This window comes from Pelophylax lessonae, assembly GCF_965119305.1.
Source record: "Pelophylax lessonae genome assembly, chromosome: 5".
Lineage (NCBI taxonomy): Eukaryota > Metazoa > Chordata > Amphibia > Anura > Ranidae > Pelophylax > Pelophylax lessonae.
This window is the reverse complement of record NC_138772.1, coordinates 430,815,927-430,835,280: the sequence shown is the minus strand read 5'-3', so window position 1 is coordinate 430,835,280 and position 19,354 is coordinate 430,815,927. Positions and strand designations below refer to the sequence as shown.

The 19,354-nt window shown below is 46.0% G+C and overlaps 1 protein-coding gene across 1 annotated transcript in view; it reads left to right on the top strand.

Annotated features, from left to right (window-relative positions):
- Positions 1–2,582: 2,582 nt before the first annotated feature.
- Positions 2,583–19,354, top strand: part of NSMAF (neutral sphingomyelinase activation associated factor) — a 162,734-nt gene continuing 145,962 nt past the window's right edge. Inside the window, exon 1 of the mRNA XM_082257287.1 lies at positions 2,583–2,643. Within this exon, the coding sequence (XP_082113413.1) occupies positions 2,594–2,643 (50 nt within the window). The 5' untranslated portion in view covers positions 2,583–2,593. The remainder of the gene's footprint in view (positions 2,644–19,354) is intronic.

Sequence of the window (19,354 nt, the reverse complement as noted above, 5' to 3'; positions counted from 1 at the left end):
GTCATTTTAATCAGCTATTTCTTACACATGCCATGGGTATATGTGGAATTACACCCCAAAACACATTCTGCTTCTTCTCCCAAATATGGGGATACCACATGTGAGAGACTTTTTGGTAGTCTAGCCATGTAGGGGTGCACAAAATCCAATGAGCATCGTCAGGCTTTCAAAAGGTGTAACTTGCACATTTGATTTCCTTACTACCAATCATAGTTTAGCTGTTATTACAAGCAGCGGGAGGGGACGTCCCTCCTCCTCCTGCCGCTCTGCTCCTCCCACCAGGAGACCTCAGTGACCAGCCGACGCATCTGCTGGCTGGCCAGAGACCCGAACAAAGCCGGAATCGGCTTTAATTGGGTCTCTGATGTAGTAACCCAGAAGGGATGACTGGAGTCTTAAAGGCGCCAGTTTTAAAAATGTGAAAGTATTGAAAAACGCGGATCTTGGCGTTTTGAATACTTTCAAGTGCAGAGGTCTGTGGTCTTAAAGACCCCCAGATCCCTCCATAAAGAGTACCTGTCACTGCTGATTACAGTCACAAGGGTTGTTTACAATCCTTGTGACAGCAATAAAAGTGATCAAAAAAAAGAAAAGGGACAATGAAATAATAAAATAAGTAAGAAAAAATAAATACATTTAGAGTGCCCCACCCAGCTCGCGCGCAGAAGCGCCCGCACATGTAAACAGTGTTCAAACCACACATGTACGGTATCGCCACAATCGTGAGAGTGAGAGCAATAATTCTAGTACTAGATCTCCTCTGTAACTCTAAACTTGTAACATGTAACAATTTTTAAAGGGTCGCCTATGGAGACTTTTAGGTAGTGCAGTTTGTTACCATTCTACAAGCGTGCGCAACTTTAAAGCATTACGTTAGGTATCTATTTACGTGACGTAACATCATCTTTCACATTATGCAAAAAAAAAAACTACCAAATTTATGTCATTTTCCCCCCACAAATAGAGCTTTCTTTTGGTGGTATTTGATCACCGCAAAGTTTTTTCTTTTTTGCTAAACAAATAAAAAAAAGACCCAAAAGTTTGAAAAAAAAAAATTTTTTTTTTGTTTATGTTATACAATTTTGTAAATAAATAAGTTTTTCCTGCACTGATGAGCACTGGTGAGGCTGCACTGACAAGCACTGATGAGGAGGCACTGATGGGGTGGCACTGATAGGCGGCACTGAGAGGCACCGATATGTGTCACTGATAGGTAGCACTGATATGCAGCATTGGTGGGCACTGATAGGCGGCACTGCTGGGCACTGGTTGGCAGCATTGATGGGCACTGATAGGCGGCACTGGGGGGCAATGATAGGCGGCACTGATAGGCGGCACCGGTGGGCAATAATGGGCACTGGTGGGCGGCAGTGATAGATGGCAATGATGGGCACTGGTGGGCAGCACTGATGGGGAGGGCACTGGTGGGCAGCACTGATGGGGAGGGCACTGACGGGTTCCCTGAGCCCTGATTGCCATAGTGGGCATCCCTGGGGTCATGGGTGGGCATCCCTGGTGGTTCTAGTGGCACCCCCCCCGAGGGTCTGCACTGGTAATCAATGATCTGATTACCAGTGCAGACCCCCCCCCCCCTGTCAGGAGAGCCGCAGATCGGCTCTCCTTTACTCGTGCCTGTCAGGCACGTACTGAGGAAAGCCGATCAACGGCTCTTCCTGTGTACTATGTGACCAGCCGCGATTGGACACGGCTGGTCACATGGTAAAGAGCCTACGTCAGTAGTCTCTTTACCGAGATCGGAGATGCGTTGTGTCAGTGTGACAGGCCGCATCACCGATCGCCACGCCCCCCGGGGGCGCGCAGAGCGCATTATCCTGCCGCTGTCATATGACGTCCGGTCAGGATAATGCAACCGCTTTCCCGCCGTCAATCGCCTATAGGGCGGGCGGGAAGTGGTTAAAGTGTATTTTTTCCCAAAAAATTGTGTTTGGAAGACCGCTGCGCAAATACAGTGTGACATAAAATATTGCAACGACCCCCATTTTATTCTCTAGGGTTTCTGCTAAAAATGATATATAATGCTTGGGAGTTCGAAGTAGTTTTCTAGCAAAGAATAGATTTTTTTCTTGTAACAAACAAATGTCAGCAATAGGCTTGGTCTTGAAGTGGTTAACTCCTATAAGGCAGTCTATAGAATATTTATCCGTCACTGACCCCAGCAGCACCTAAATAAGAAACCCACAGACTGCTTTCTACAGCGGCCACGTTCTTTGTTCTCCTCATAGTTCATACAACCAACCTCCTCCTCATACACTAACTGCGCAACTTCCACTTCTGTCAACACCGGCTTCTACCCTCCTAACCAATCAGAAGCTTCATCTCCAACAAGGAAGTCAGCCAGCGACCAATCCGCTGCCACTTTTCTTTCTCCTTTCACTTTCCAATAGGAACAAGCTGTATGCAGCTGGCACTGGGAACTTCTTGCCAATCGCGAGGCTCCTTTCATTTCTGAGCAGGCCAGCAGTTGTGTTGGTTGTGTGTGCGAAGTGTATGGAGTGAGTGCGCTGTGTATGTGTGTGTGTGCGGAGTGTAATCATCCGCTGTGTATAGACAAGCTGCGGGGCACAGCCAGCCCATGGCTTTCTGGAAGAGATCCGATTCCCTGCAGTTTTCCAGCAAGGAGAGGTAAGTGACTTCCTGCTGGTGATCATCACATCACTCCCTGGAATTATAGAGGAGGTGTGTGATACAATGTGTCTATTCTTCTATATTCTCAATGATTTGTCATGTGTCACACAGCAGGAGCCCTGATGATGATGATCTGCATCATGCTGAGATCTGTCATCTCATGTGGATGGGAGTTTTGTCTATGTTGCAACTGATGGTCATACTTTTATTTTGTTATCCAGTGGTGACATTAGTCACACCCTTAAGTTCTGATTCACATTTGTGCGATCACAGAGATCGCATGAAATTAGGAGCGCACTGCTCCTAAAATGACATGCGATCTCTGTGCGGTGCAAATTCAGCCATACAGTTTGTACACTAAGTGCCGGTTCACATTTCTGCAATGCGGGAACGCTGCGAAAATACAGCGTGTACCCCGCATCGCATCCGAACCCCTGGCAGTTCACACTGCCATATGCAATACGCTGGGGGTGTCAATTAGGAGTTAACGACTCCCCCAGATCAGATCGCATATTGCAGTGCGATCTGTAAGTTCGCACAGAATCGGATCGCACCAGTGTGGACCACCATGCGATCCGATTCTGTTGCGGACCAAGAAAAGGGTCCTGTGCGTGTTTTAGTGCCATTGCGGTGCGAATTTAGCCATACAAACTGTAAGGCTGAATTTGCACCGCACAGAGATCGCATGTCATTTTTGGAGCAGTGCGCTCCTAATTACATGCAATCTCTGAGATCGCACAAATGTGAATCGGCACTTAACACCACAATTTCTGCACGCACATTTTGATGCGATCTTTTGGCTTCCCCTCGTTTTTTTTTTTTCTTCATCTCAGTTGAGGGAATGTGCGTTCTGATGTGTTTTAGATACGATAGAGCAAGAAATGCAACATGTCCTACTTTTGCTGACTGCACTGGACCACACTTCCCTGGTATGAACTAGGGCCATTGGAATTTATGTTCGGGTCCTTTTAGTTTACACATATAAAATGCGGGAACCCATGCGGGGTTCCCACATCGCACTCAACTCCCAGGCAGCTCACACTGCCATATGCAAATCGCTGGGGGTGTCAATACAAAGTTAACGACACCCCCAGGCCAGTTCACATATCACAGTGCGAATTGTCAGTTAAGACATGAATCAGATTGCATAGGTGTGAACACCCATGCGATCTGATTCTGGTGCGGACCCAAAAAATTGTCCTGTGCAAGTCTGGTCCAAATGCATGCACTCTGTATTGCTGAATTTGCATCGCAATGTAATTTGCAGAGCAGTGCGCTGTGAATCCTATGCGATGTCTGTCATCGCATATGTGTGAACCAGCTCTTATATGGGCTCTGCTGATCTCTGCTTAGCAGGCGGATGACAGGTCGGTCTCTGCTCACTGTGCAGAGTCCTGCTCTCCCCTGTGGGAAAATTGGGTGAAAACGGAACGCCTGTCTGGGTCGGATAGCGACGGACGTCAGCGGACATGTCATGCCGCTGACATCCGCCGCTCCATAGGGGTGAATGGAGATCAGCTGAAAAAAACTGACAGGTGGACCTGATGGGACCGCCCATGTGAAAGGACCCTTCAAGTGGTTCTAAAGACAGGTTTTTTTTTTTTTTTTTTTTTTTAAGTGTTACTAATCCCACAACAGTCACATCAGTCTGTATATGCAGTAAAGCATGCTTGTTATACTTACTGTGGAACATAAGGGGTTAATCTTTCATATTGTATAAAAAGGCTGTTTGATCCTGACTTCTGATCCTCCCCTCCTTCCACTGTCCCCAATCCATCTCCTGATAGAACAGAGCCTTTGGAGTCACTCTGCACATGCTCAGTTTGGTGTGTATTGGTGAAGAGTTTTTTTTTTTCCTTGGGAGGGTGCCTGTGATCAGCACTGTCCGGACAGAGGGTCAGGGATCATGCCACCTCAGGACAGTCAGAAGAGAATAAAAACTCCTCTTACAAGCTTTAACCAGACACCGATAGAAGTCACAAGACTTCTATATACTGCTGATGAGAAAAGGTACTTGGCAGTTTATAGTCACTATAATTATTTCTTTTTTTAGGTTCTCTTTACTGTGGGAGACCAGATATAGTGAATGCAGGCTCCTCGGTTTAGTAATATTTTAATGCATTCTATGCATTAAAATAAAAAACCCTTCTGTGTGCAGCAGCCTCCCTAATACCTGAGCCCCATCTCAATCCAGCGATGTTGCACGAGAGCCACGAAGTCTAAAGACTCCTTCCTGATTGGCTGAGACGCAACAGCGGGTGCCATTGGCTCCCGCTGCTGTCAATCAAAGTCAGTCGATGAGGAGAAAGAGGGGGCGGGCGTGTTTGAAAGGACACACAGAGCAGCAGTTCAGCTCGGGTGCCCCCATAGCAAGCTGCTTGCTGTGAGGGGCAATTGACAGGAGGGAGGGGCCAGGAGTGCCGGTGTTCTGTCAGAAGAGCCAACTCGTCAAAATCTCCAATTACGTCACTTCCGGTGACTCTCCAGCAGCAGTATAATTGCAGATTTCACAGAACACCGGCAGCGTATACAGTACATGATATGAGTGGACATTGTTAGTGCGCCCGCTAGTAACCAAAAACGTGGCCACCTCCAAGGCAGTGACAACTTGTTTATTTCTTAGCCAGTTTTCTATCAAAACAGTCAACTCGTTGTGTACCAAAGTATATACACTGCCGGTGTTCTGTTAAAACCGCCATATCATCAAAATCTGCAATTACTACTGCTGAGGACTCACTGGAAGTGACGTGATTGAAAAGAGCCAACTCATTAAAATCTCCAAAAAACAATGCGAGAGACCTGAGAAGAGGAGGATCTGGGTTGCTCTGTGCAAAACCATTTCACAGGGCAGGTAAGTATAAAATGTTTGTTATTTATAACTAAAGAAAAAAAAAAAACAAGACTTTAATATCATTTTAACCATGCGTTTTTGATGCGGAATAAAAACGCACTGGGCTCTATGTGAACCAGCCCTATTACAACAAGTATTGTTGGATATTTTCTCAGTAACCAGCTTTAAATTCTAACAATAGCCCAACATGGACAAAAGTGGCCAAAAATCGATAAGTAAGGTATATTTTACCATAAAGTTGTATCGGTGCTAATACTAAGCATTTGCCTGAGTACTTGTACTTGTGCAAATGCTCCAATACTAAAACTTTCTGTCTGTTCTCATCCGATCTGATCCACCAGATGGATGGAAAATAGGGTTTCTATCCATTCGGATTTGATGGATCAGAACGGATGTCAGTAGACATGTCTTCGCTGACATTCGATGCCCCATAGAGATGCATGGGACATCCGTTCAGATCCGCCTGAAAAACGGACAGGCGGATCTGAACGGTCCGCTTGTGTGAAAGGGGCCTAACTCTTTTTAAAATCACACTGCAGTTGGCCCACACAAACTGCAAGTCACAATTGGCCCTACAGGTCTCCACACTAGTTCATTTTTACATTGCCTGCTTTTTTTGATCCACTCTGGATCAATTCTTTCTCTAGGTGTGAGACCACATCCTATATGGGGTTCTTCACATATATCCCATCATGTTTGGGATTTAAAACACTGAAGCATCGGATGCAGTGAGACTCATATGTGCGACTAGGGGGTTCACCCAAGGTTTTATCTTGAAAAAACTGACGTTGTCCACAGTTGGGGTTCTGTATTTCTTTAGTGTTTACTTTCTGGGCACAATATGGCTTTTATGATAGGGGATTCCCTTGATGCCGAGATCAGGGCAACGTTTGACCATAGCAGTCTAGGTACAGATGCCAATGGGGATTTGAAAAGTCTATTCAAGGAACATAAACGATTACTCATTCGATCACTACATAGAAAATGGGATGTCCTGTCTCTAGAGTCATATATCTCTCAGGGGATTATACCTAGGGGGCTACGTGAACATGTCATCCCAGCCATGCATCTACACACTGAGCGATTCCTCGATAAGTGGAAGGCTGAGTGTATAGCACATGGAATTAGAATTATGGGACTTATAGTTGAGAAAGAGAAACTGCAGCTGGAGGAAATCCAAGAGAAAACAAAACTTATGCTAAATAAACTAGAGCCTCATAAAGACTTGGATGAATTTCAAAAATTGAATGACTTTTTGAAGAGAGAAATATAAAGGACACAAAAAGGATTGAAAAATACAAAACAATCAAAGTTTCAGAGAGACTTAGATGATTGGTCACGTGGTGAGATATTTGACTTGGCGCCTAAAAATAGGCGAAGTAGATCGCAGAGAAGGGGTGGCAGCTATAGGATCTATTCTGGGAATGATTCCATGCCATCTGGGAGTGATGAGGAGGAACGCTCAGTTACTTTTTTAGGGGGAGAGTCAGCGGGGGAGGTCACCCCGCCCACAACGAAGGGTATCCTGAAAAAACCCCCCAAAAAAGGCAAAGGTGGAGGAAACGACAGAGAAAGAGAAGGAACTCAGGGGAACGTCTGGGAAAAACGGACGAGAACGAGGAATCGTCGGTAATAAATTGCCAAGTAAACTCTGAAAGTGCTAATTATATCCCCAATACAGGAGAATTGACGTCTACGATAGAACAACCTGATGATCAGAAGGTTATTAATCTTTCAAATTTCCTGTTAGAAAAAAACCCATATTGAGCTGTTAAAAAGGGCCTGACTTTCTCTCCTACCTCAGGTATGGACCACTTTGAGGTCTACAAGGACCTCTGTCTATACTTGAGAAAAGTCTATTACAGACTACTTCATGTTAGTGAAGTTGAACCATCGAATGAGGAACAACTTAATGAGGAATAAAGAATTGCCTTTGATACCCTTGAATCTTTACTGGAGGAAGCTGGTGAGACCTCAGAGGACGGTGAGCTCCCATACGGAACAGATGCTATACGAAAAAGTAACATCTGTATACGTTCAACGGTGATGCCTACGTTTCGCACAAACAAATGGCTGAACCTGTTCCTTGTGCTGGTCGAGGAAGACCTGAAATCTATCAACTGGAGCTCTATGTCCTCTGACAATCTCTCACGCAGTGAGAGAAGGGCTCTTAGGGACCTGAAAAATGCAGACGATCTGGAGATCAAAAAAAGCGATAAGGGATGGAATGTAGTGCTCTTGTCAGCAGATAAGTATGAGAAGGAGGCTTTACGCCTCCTCTCTGACAAGAGTACATATAAGAAACTTGAGAATAACCCCTTACCAACGTTGGTCTCTAGCGTCAATGAAAAACTTGCCTTGGCTTATGAAGCATCACTCATTTCGGCAAAAGAAAGGCAATTTCTACAGGTGGTCGAATATAATGTTCCAACATTTTACATCATCCCGAAGATCCATAAAAACCAGGTGGACCCACCAGGTAGGCCGATGGTCTCGGCCTGTGGTGGGCCCCTGGAAAGGATAGGGAAATACCTGGACTCTTTAATCAAGGATTTTGTTCTTGACCTTCCCTCGTATGTGAGAGATATGGGGGACGTCTTGAACAAGATTAAAGATTTGGAGTTTGAAAAAGAGGTGTTACTTGTAGGTATAGATGTAGAATCACTTTATACCTCTATACCCCACCCTTGGGGTATCCTCTCTGTGTACCACTTTTTAGACCAAAAATTCCCTTTGAAGGGAGCACAAAACGAGTTCCTCATTGAAATACTAGAACTAACACTCCAGAACAACTTCTTTCAATTTCTTGGGAGTTACTATCAGCAGATCAGGGGCACTGCAATGGGGGCCCCTTGGGCACCATCCTATGCCTGTCTACATCTCGGCATGTGGGAAGAGGAGACAGTGTACGCCTCGTCTATGTACCTCAGCCATGCGTTGACTTGGCTGAGGTACATAGATGATGTTCTCATGGTATGGGATGGTACACTGCCCCAACTAGAAGAGTTCATGTCCGAACTAAATAACAACAATAGGAATATACATCTAACTTATACTGTAGATAAAAAATCTATCTCCTTTCTGGACTTGAATATTGAGCTTAAGGGCGGAAGGCTAAAAACCTCCACCTTTCGGAAATCTACAGCTGCCAACACACTCCTTAGGGCAGATAGTCATCACCCAAGGAGCCTGAAAAAAGGAATCCCAGTAGGCCAATTCATTTGGCTAAAACGAAACTGTTCTACTCAAGAAGATTACATCAGGGAATCCAAGGACCTTTATGACAGGTTTCGTGAACGCGGCTACTCCCACCGCACAATTAGAAGGGCAAAAAGGAAGGCAGGACAGCAAAATAGAGAAGACCTCTTGATTCAAAATAGACCCCAGAAGGAAAGCACTAACTCACCAAGATTAATAACTAAATTTGGGTGCCATTGGCATGAGGTTAAAGGGATACTAGAACAGCACTGGCATATTCTCCAAAAAAATGAATCCCTCAAAGAAATTGTAGGCCCCAGACCACTCATAGTAGCCAGAAGAGCGATGAACTTAAGCGATCAGCTAGTTCGCTCGGAGTTCGTTAGGACCCCCGAAGCGAAACTGGCGGACCGATCTTCCACCAATTAAAGGCATGTTCCCATGTGGCCATTGCAATATCTGTGGCTATGTGGAGAAAGCCCAGACATATACAGATTCTAAAGGGGAAGTGATTTATAAAATTGACTCCTTTTATTAACTGTGCGACTTCACGCCTTCTATACTTAATGGAGTGCCCTTGCCACAAGTTATATGTTGGCAAAACTAAAAGGCAATTACGAGTAAGAATTAATGAGCACCTCAAGAGTGTACGCCTGAAGGAGGAAACACCAATTGGCCTGCACTTCGCAGAGAGGCATAACGGAGACCCACAAGGCCTTAAGATCAAGGGATTTTGGGCTCTAAAGATCTCAGCCAGGAGGGGCGACTATGATAGGGTAATGCTGATGGAGGAGAAGGCATGGATTTTCCGCCTACAAACACTAGCACCCCAGGGCTTAAATACCGATATGAGCCTGCGGGTGTTCCTTGAGCCTTAATATCTGCTTTGTACCATGGCTGGCTGTAACATGCATCCTCTTTTCTCCTCCATCAACTGTATGTGTAATACCATAGTATCATTAGATCGTTATGCTTTCCATAGTTTGATCAACAGGGGTATAGAAGTTTATTACATCTATCTTGCTTCCCCCCATTCCTTCCCCTGATTCATTAAAAGTCTCTATCCCTTGGGTATTTAGTACACATTGTGTCACTGGATGTAGTAAGTACTATTCAGCTACACCTTGATCCCAATGGGTACTCCAAAATGGACTTTATGGTGGGGGCTCTTTTCCTGATAATGTCTATTCCTCTGTATTAGGGCTGTGCCCCCCATTTACAGAGGAATGATATAGGGGTATTGGGATACTACCAGTTACCTGCCATGGCACCCCTGGTTGGTGCTACTAATAGGTAGTTCCTTTATCTTGTTAAAAATATCTCTAAAACGACTATATATTGTTTGGACAATTACTGCCAATATGAGTGTGATCAAATGTTGACACTACTAATTTATAAGATGTGGAGTATGGCCTTTTGTCCTCTCTCTTCAAGTGCTTTGTGTTTCTTTAAGTTTATTGCCAAGAATGCTCTAGTGTTATGGCTACCAAGGCCTAACCTCTCTCTCTGTCTCTTTGTGTATAAGTATTACATCGTGCCTCCTGAAATTATTAGGATTGTAGTTATTGGCTTAAATAGCGAATGCACTGATTAACTCCCCTTTGTCAATCTGACTGTAATAGTATCCTGGGTACTGCTATTTGGTCTACCCTAAAGGGTTTTGTAAAGTCTAGGACTGTCCTGACTTTCCCTTTTCAGTGTACTGTTCGTATTAACAGATAATTTACAGATTGCCCCGTCTGTGTACAATGTCAGAGTTGTAATATATGTACTAAGTTTTTTAAATACCCCATCGCATCCACAAGATTGCGTTTCATTAGAAGTGGGTCGGGTCATTTGCATAAAATGTTTTCCTTCCTCTATCAGCGGTGACTGATTTGCAATCAAGGATATCCTTTAAAACTTCTCCCCGCCCACACAATGACGTCCTGAAGAAGCGTGCGTCACGCACGCGAAACACGTTGACGTCATACGCTGTTGGCCACGCACCTATGGGAACTTCCTACTTGCTGAAGCCGTTCACTCTGCACTCTGTTTGAATCTATAGTATTGGCTGTATAAGAGTGCGGCTGGAACTCCGCTCACCATCTGCGTCCAACTGGTGTGAGCCCTCACTGTTTCCCTATACAGTATCTCTCCCTATTACCCCTTTATTGCCTAAGGTTCACAACAGATGATTTCATAGCTCCATAAGGTCCACCTCATCTGCCCCTGGATGCAATTGATCTCTGGTTGCTCAATCTGTTATCTTCAATGTCATCCCATCAACTATAGCCAAGTCATTTCTTGACTCCTTATGAACTGAAGAATGTTAGAAGAATCGCTGCTCTGTCTATCTTCCCCCTGTCACGCACTGTTCCTTGTCGCTATGGAATAACAATAGGAGGTCCCAAGTTCTACATTACCAATTAATTGGTGGGACATTCATGTCCATGTTGAGACCTATTCTTTGATTGCTTATTAGTCACTGTCTGATTTGGTCATTGGTAGTATTGCTACACTGTGGGTCCTTCCCTATGTCCATGGATTAGTCAATCTAGTCAGTTAGTGACAATATTCTCCACTTACCAACATTGACCCAACATAGTCCTATGTACCCATATTAGCAATTTTTTCATTTGCAGCAGGTTGGTTGTGGCATGCCGGCACTCCTCCAGCGGTTACTGACAGTATTACAGGGTCCGTTTGGGCCATATACTGCCAACCGCTGTAGTTGTGTCACAGTAATCCCGGTGGGTGGTGTGGCCAGTAGTGTGTGTATCTGTCATTGTGATGTTTTTAATGCTGTCTCACATGTGTTTTCACTGCATTTGATCTATATATGTGTGTCATGACCCCAATGCTTTGGGGCGTGTTCCAATATGTTATACAGTGCCCTATTTTTTCAATAAAGTTGATCATTTTTGAAATATAGCAGTTGTGAGCATCCCTTTATGCAACCTCTTTTAGGAACAGTCTCTCTGGCTCCTTCATCCCCCTTTTCCCACACTAAAGTAAACCAGCTCCAAAGAAAGCTGGTTTGGTTCACATATCATGCGAATTGGATACGGTTTGAAACGCAATATAAATAATAATTTGGTAATTAAATAAACAGAACCATATAAATTGTATGTAGTATTAGATTAATATATTAGCTCATTTTATAATGTGTCACATGAAACTAAAAATAGGTGTTGTAAAATTGGTAACCGGGAAGTTTTTTTGTGCTCGTACTCGATTTTAAAAAACTGGTATCAGTCCATCCTTATTTTACTATAATGTATAAACTAAAGGCAGCAAACCTACCAGCTTAGCCTAGGTTTACACCCCTGTGGGTAGGGCAGCCCTTTCATTTCAGTGGGGAAAAAAGTCCTGGACCTTTTTTTTTAAATAATGTCCGTTCGAAACAGCATGGTTTTGTGGGGCCATGCAGTTTCCGTGCACTTTGCCAGTTCATGGGGTGCCATAAGGAGTTAAAGGCACCTCTAAAGAGCAGCATGTTTGCCTCCTGGTTGGGAATGTGAAGGACTTTGCAAGCATTCCCGACCCCACATGTGTGAACCTACGCTTAGGCTTAGGTCACAGATGTCCAGTGCAAATTTCCATAGCATCTGTTCAGCGGTTCAGCTGCGATTTTAGATGCGGTTCAGATGCAAATTGTTGGAGCTGGCAGCCACGGGCATCTTTATCGTTGGCTGGTTGTTAAGGAGTGGCTGGGAAACCGGCCGCCATGTCCCTTCACAACGGATGACTCATCAGCTGTCAGCCTGATTCTCCGCCGACAGCTGAAGTTAAACAAAAAACATTGCTGGCAATTAAAAATTGTGAAAAAAAAAATGGCGTGGGGGTTCCCCTCCCCAAATCCACGCCGGGTCCTTTCAGGAATTTGCGCTGCTGCTGCACTGCATTTATGTGAACTGGCTTCATAGAGAAGGCTGCCGGTTCACGTCATGCGAATCGGTTGCATTTCAAAATGCATCCTCTTCGCAAATATATTTGAACATAGCCTAATGCCTCCTACACACGCAGCGATTATCGGCCGACCGTTCGGCCGTCTTTTGTCCAAGTTGTGTTTTGTTGGTTGGAATGTGCCTAGACTGCACACAAATTTTCTCGGCCAACAAAAATCTACTTCAGAAGTGATGTCATGTGCTGGTTTACTTTCCGTGTGTTTTTTCTTCTCTGAGCATGCCCAGTCTTGCTCATCAGATTTTTGTCTGCCGAAATCTGTACTGACTGACGGAAAATCGGCCGTTGTGTTGACGGCCAACAGAAATTTTATAGCCTGCACACCAGATTTTATTCGGCCGAAGAGTCGGAGTCGGTTGTCGAAAGCATCATACTAACAAGTCGAAAATCGGCCGATCGGACATTGGCCGAAAATTCACGGCAAATAATCGATGCGTGTGTACGAGGCTTTAGTGTTTTAACATTTGCTTGTATTATGTATACAGATAGAAACACTTAACATACAAAAGTCACTACTGTAATTAAAGTTTGCAGAAAATGTAGTTTGATGCCTTGAACAGACTTCCAGCAGAGGTAGCGAGTCAGTCAGCCGTACCCAAATGTAGATCTATACTATAGTTTTATATGCATGCTTCCCAAATGGAAAAAAAAAAGCATGAAATACAACTGGCTAAAAACATTTACTATTGATTGTTGATCCAGGTAATATCTGACTGCTTTAAGCCCCCGTTCACACTAAGGCGACCTGTGAGGCGACCTGGTCGCCTCACAGGTCGCCGTAGGTCGCCTCCCATAGGGAAGCTGCGGACCCGTTCTAATAGGAGCGACACAAGTCGCTCCGACTTAGAAAAAGGGTCCGGAGCTTCTTTGGGGCGACCAGGAGGCGACCGCCATAGACTTCAATGTTATGAAGTCCGTGGCGGCCACTCCGAGGTCGCGGCGCGCTGCTCGCACCGCGATCTCGGAGGTCGCCCCGGGAAGTAGCGTCGCTCGTATGTGAACGGGCACTAAAAGGGATCAGGTAGTATTTTCTTTCCTTCTTCTGGTGGAGCGAATTAGTCCAGGCTTAAGGCCCCTTTCACACATGCTGTCCGTTTGTCTGTTTTTCATCCATCCGTGGACGGATGAAAAATGGACATCAATGTATCTCTATGTAAAAATGGACCACAACGGATGATCATCCGTTAACATCTGTTTTCATCCGCTTCCGTAAATGTCCGTTTTTTTTGAACAGATGAATGCCCTATTTTTCATCCGTCAAAAAAACGGATCGGACGAAAAACGGATGAAAAACGGACGGCCGCGGATGAAAAACGGACGACAGCGGATGAAAAACGGACGACAGCGGATGAAAAACGGACGACAGCGGATGAAAAACGGACGACAGCGGATGAAAAACGGACGACAGCGGATGAAAAACGGACGAAAAACTGATACATTTGACATGACTGAACTGATGAACTGAACGGGACCGTATGTGTGAAGGGGGCCTAATAGTGTATGTAACCTCTAATGACACATTTGCTCCCTCTTGGTCTGTTAAATATATAGCGCTCCCTCTTGGTCTGTTAAATATATAGCGCTCCCTCTTGGTCTGTTAAATATACTGTATAGCTGAAAGCATTTTATCTGTTTGACAATTGCAAAAAAAAAAATGTTCATGCAGCCAGAGATCCTGTGAGCTAATAACTTCCTGTACTCTCCTGCCTCTGCTCCGTTATCCTTTAGCATATTTCTCTGCAGACTACAAAACACAACCCTACTGTTATGGAGAAGAGGGGGAGTTATGTATATCTGACTGCCTTAGGGGATCAGGTAGGACACAGTGTTAAGTAGTCCTAACACATTTCCTGTTCTAGGGTGACAATGCTACTCAGTACAGCTGTCACCCCAGGAGAGGAGGTGTGTTAATGGCAGGATAACTCGACTAAAAGAAAAAGGTGTTAAAAAAAGAAATGTAAGGGCTCGTTCACATCTGCGACAGCCCTTGCCACCCCTCTTAAAAGCGATCCACAGTAAATCACTTTTCAGAGCCATTTGAAAGGCAATCAGAAACTGATTTATCACCTCAGTGCCCAGGCTAACCCTTTAAATGCCACACCATAGTGCTGAAATTTCTTGCTTTGCACGCGGTTTGAGCGCAGGTCCATAGACTTGCATAGTTTGCGTTCGGTGGCAACGCCCACCAAATGTAATATGCTGTTTAATTTGAAAAGCTCAGCATCACTGCCACGGCAGCGCTGTGTGTGTACAGCCCTGGGTAGCTTCATGTTGGTGTTTAGGTGGGCTTCCTGGAGGGGTGAAACTGCTGCTCAACTGCTTGGTTTTGCAACCCCTGGCCGCGGGTGTGAATGAACCCTTATGTCAGGGATATGAAAATTGTGGCCCTCCAGCTTTTGCAGATCTACACGTCTCATGAGGCATACCAAGACTGACAGCCACAAACATGACACCCAGAGGCAGAGGCATGATGCGACTTGCAGTTTTGCAACAGCTGAAGGGCCACAGTTTGCATATCCCTGCCCTATGTAGTTATCACATCTAAGGACAGGTAAGCTAATGTAATGCTACATAACCCCTTCATGCCTAAAGCCCCGTACACACGTACCGATCGTCGGCGAACGATCGGCCGTCTTTTGTCCCCGGGCTGTCGGTGTCTGTTGAAAAGTGCAAAGACAGCACAAGAATTTTGTCCGCCGACTGCAGAAGTGATGTCATGTAATGGTTAACTTTCCGTGTGTTTTTTCTTTTCTGAGCATGCCCAGTCTTGCAAATCTGCGGTCTGTCGGCCGAATTCTGTACTGACTGGCGAACAATCGGCCGCTCTGGTGTCGGCATACAAAAATTTTAATGCTTGCATGACAGATTCTTTTCGGCCGAATGTGCGCTGTCGGATGTCGGAGGCATCATACTAACAAGCCTACAGTCGGCAGATCGGGCGTCGGCCGAAGCTTTTCGGCCGACGATCGGTACGTGTGTACGGGCCTTTAGGGTAAAACAAATCTTAATGCTTAAGCACAATTTTGCAACTTTGACATGCGTTAGTAAAACCGTACATATTGTTACAACTGCTTTGTACATCCAGTTGAATTACACCTTGTTTTTTTTCCAGGACAAATTGGGCTTTTATTTGGTTGTAAATGGTAATGGCTATCTCCATATTAATAATAATAATATTTTTTTTTGTTACCAATAGAAAACTGGCCCAAAAATAGTAAAAAAAAAAAAAACAAAAACATTTTTTCTCTTTTTGTTTATTGCTGGACACAGCTTCTGATCTCCATAACCGTTGGGTTATACTGCCACCTACAGGAGTAGAACACTAGGCAGAAAAAAAGTCTGGCTACGCCCATGGGCAATCCCGGGGGTATACTCCCTCTCTCTGCTATAGGCACTCAGTTTTTTTCTGCCTAGTCAGAAGTAAGGACCTAGTTCCTTGTTGGGATCTTTGGTCATGGCAAATTTTTACTTTTTAGATAGAATTTTTTTCTCCTGTTTTTTTACTGTGAGCTCTACAATCAGCTGCCGGGCTGGGCAACGGGCTGAATAATCTAGATCCAGTGGTCACCCCAGTCTGGCCTGGTAGGGTCTGGGGCTCCTGTCTGGGCCCCCAGTCCTGCTTGGGTCTGTCCCTTCTGGATCCCTGTAAGCCTCGTGGTGACGCAGCTGCGATGGAGGCACAGGTTCCCTTTGCCACTCAAAGTGCCACTCGCAAAGGTGTTTCCTTTCCCCACCTATTTTGACAGAATTGTTGCTAAAGAGTGGGGACGACCAAAGCGTCCCCTTGGGGTCCCTAAGTGCTTTTCTAGGCGTTACCCCTATGAGGAGTCTCTTATTAAGAAGCGGACTGTTCCACCGGTGGTGGACCCTCCGGTTTCCAGGTTGAACAAGGCAACCGTGATTCCGGTTGAAGAGTCCCCGGCCTTTAAGGATCCGACTCACTGGAAGGTAGAAGCAGTGGCCCGCAATATGTACACTCTGGCTGATTCGGCACTGAGGCCGGTATTTACCATTGCCTTGGTGTGGCAAACTTTGACCGAGTGGGCTAAGCTTTTTACAGCTCTCCCTCCTGCGTTTGCTGAGCTGGCAGACCAGCTGGTCCAGTGGCTGCAGTTTATCAGTGATGCCTCTTTGGATGCGGCTGCCCTAGTGGCGCGGCTTTCTATTTTGGCAGTGGTCCTTTGGCGTGTCTTTTGGCTCAAATTCTGACCTGCGGACCAGACCTCCAAAAAGGCCTTGACTGATCTTCACTTTCAAGGAGGTTGCCTGTTTGGAGCTACCCTGGATGACATCATAAAAGGTCTCACGGGGGAAGACTACCTTTCTTCCGCAGGCTACTAAGGGCAAGGAACCTCGTTGTAGACGTGGACCTTCCTTCTCGGCTCAGAAGAAGTTTTTTTGTCCCTCAGGGTCGACTGACAAGGGCTCGAAGCTCTTCAGGGCCTCCTCTGGAGGATCCAATCTAACATGGTCTGGCAAACTGAGAGCAGGCTCCTCCAGACCTGCGGACAAGGGTCCTTCAGCATGAAAGTGTGCCCTCGCCTGCATCAGGGTGGGGGGGATGTCTTTGCTGGTTTACGGACCCGTAAACTTTCCTGAAACAAGACAAGTGGGTCCACAAAGTCATTCAGTCCGGCTACAAGATCGTTTCGCTCTTGTCCCCCGACAAGGTTCTTTCCTTCCAACTTGCGCCTGGCCTCGGACTGCTTACAGGGTCTGTTGGGGAGGTTTTCAGGGTTTTTCTCAAACCTGTTTACAATTTCCAGGAAGGAAGGCAAAGTGCGCTCAATCCTGGACCTCAAGGCACTGAACTGCTTTGTGCGGGTACAGAAGTTCATAATGGAGTCCATTTGCACGGTGGTGGCATCCCTGTGTCAGGGGGATTTCCTTGCCTCTATCAGCAAGGATGCCTATCTTCATATTCCAATATGTGCCAGTCACCAGCGCTTTCTCCACTTTGCTTTGGGAGAGGAGCATTATCCATTTGTGGTGTTACCCTTTGGTCTTGCCTCCGCTCCTAGGGTCTTTAAAAAAGTGTTAGCCCCAGTGCTAGCTTTGTTACACCAATGGGGGATCACGGCACTGGGCTCCTACTGCTCTGCTGGAAAACATGGAGATCACAATATGAACTCTGTGGGAATTCGGCTGGATTCAGAATTTTCGGAAGTCTGCTCTTGTTCTGTCCACAAAGCTGGACTATCGGGCCTAACTCTGGACTCAGCCATAGCCAGAGTGCTCCTTCCTTAGCACAAACTACAGAAACTGCAGGCTGCAATTTGTCTCGGCAGATGGTCATCCCTCCGGACTTGCATGCACAGTTCCATACGAGGTCCCTGCAAAGGGAGATTCTGGCCAAATGGGACAAGACTCCGCAGTCGCTGGACAATCAAATCCAGCTGGGAAGGGAAACGAAGGAGTCCCTGATATGGTGGCTTCCTTCTCCGGCGCTTCGGCTGGGCAAATCCTTCCTCCCCTTGTATTGGACAGTGGCCACCACAGATGCCAGCCTGTCCAGCTGGGGAGGCATCTTTGGCAAGCATTCTGCTCAAGGGATCTTGACACTGAAAGAGTCCAGACTACCAATCAATGTCTTGGAACTCCAATCGATTAGACTGTGTCTGGACCATTGGACGGATCGTCTTCAGGGTTGTCCAGTGCGCATTAAATTAGGCAATGCCATGGATGTGGCTTATGTTAAACACCAAGGGGGAACAGCATTCTAAGGTGAGCAGAAGGGTTCGTTCCAGCCCTCTCCGCTGTACACATTCCTGGGGTGAAAAACTGGCAGGTGGATTAACTGAGTCAACAGTCGTTGGACTAGGGAGGGTGGTTCCTTCATCCGGAGGTGTTTCATCATTTGTGTCTGTGGTGGGGCATCCCCGAGGTGGATCTGTTGGTGTCTCGGCTCAACAGAAAGTTGCAGAGGTTTGTGGCTCGGTCAAGGGATCCTCTGGTGGATGCCACAGATGGGCTGGGGTCCCAGTGGGATCCAGTTCTCTCAAGCTTCTGCCAAGACTTCTACGCAGGATCGAGGCAGAAGGGATTCCGGTCATCTTAGTGGCTCCGGACTGGCCTTGCTGGGCTTGGTTCGCCAATCTGGTGCGGCTGGTTGCCGACGTTCCTTGGAAGCTTCCTCCCAGGGAGGATTTGCTGTCCCAAGGACCGATCTGCCATCCTGCTTTACAGTCCCTGGCTTTAACGGCTTGGCTGTTGAATGCCAGGTGCTGAAGGATAGAGGTTTATCTGAGTTGGTGATTCCTACACTGTTAAAAGCTAGGAAATATTCTTCTAGGAAGATCTACCGTCATACGTGGAAGACGTACATTGCGTGGTGTGAGTCTCTTGAGGTTCATCCTCGCTCTTTCTCAGTGGCTCGGATCTTGACCATCCTTCAACAGAACAGGTTGAACAGAAATTGTCCTTATCAAGGGCCAGGTGTTGGCTTTGGCAGTCTTCTTCCAATGACCTTTGGCCACACACTCCTTGGTGCGTACCTTTCTTCAGGGTGTCTGACATTTTGGTTCCTCCAGTGCGTTCTTTGTTGCCGCCTTGGGGTCTCAATTTGATGGTTTTGGCCATCCAGAAGCCTCTCTTTGAGAATCTTTGGGAGATTCCCCTGCTTACGTTGTCCCAGAAGGTGGCCTTTTTTGGGGCTATCACCTCTGCGTGCAGGGTTTGGGAACTGGCGGCATTATCCTGTCATTCACTTTA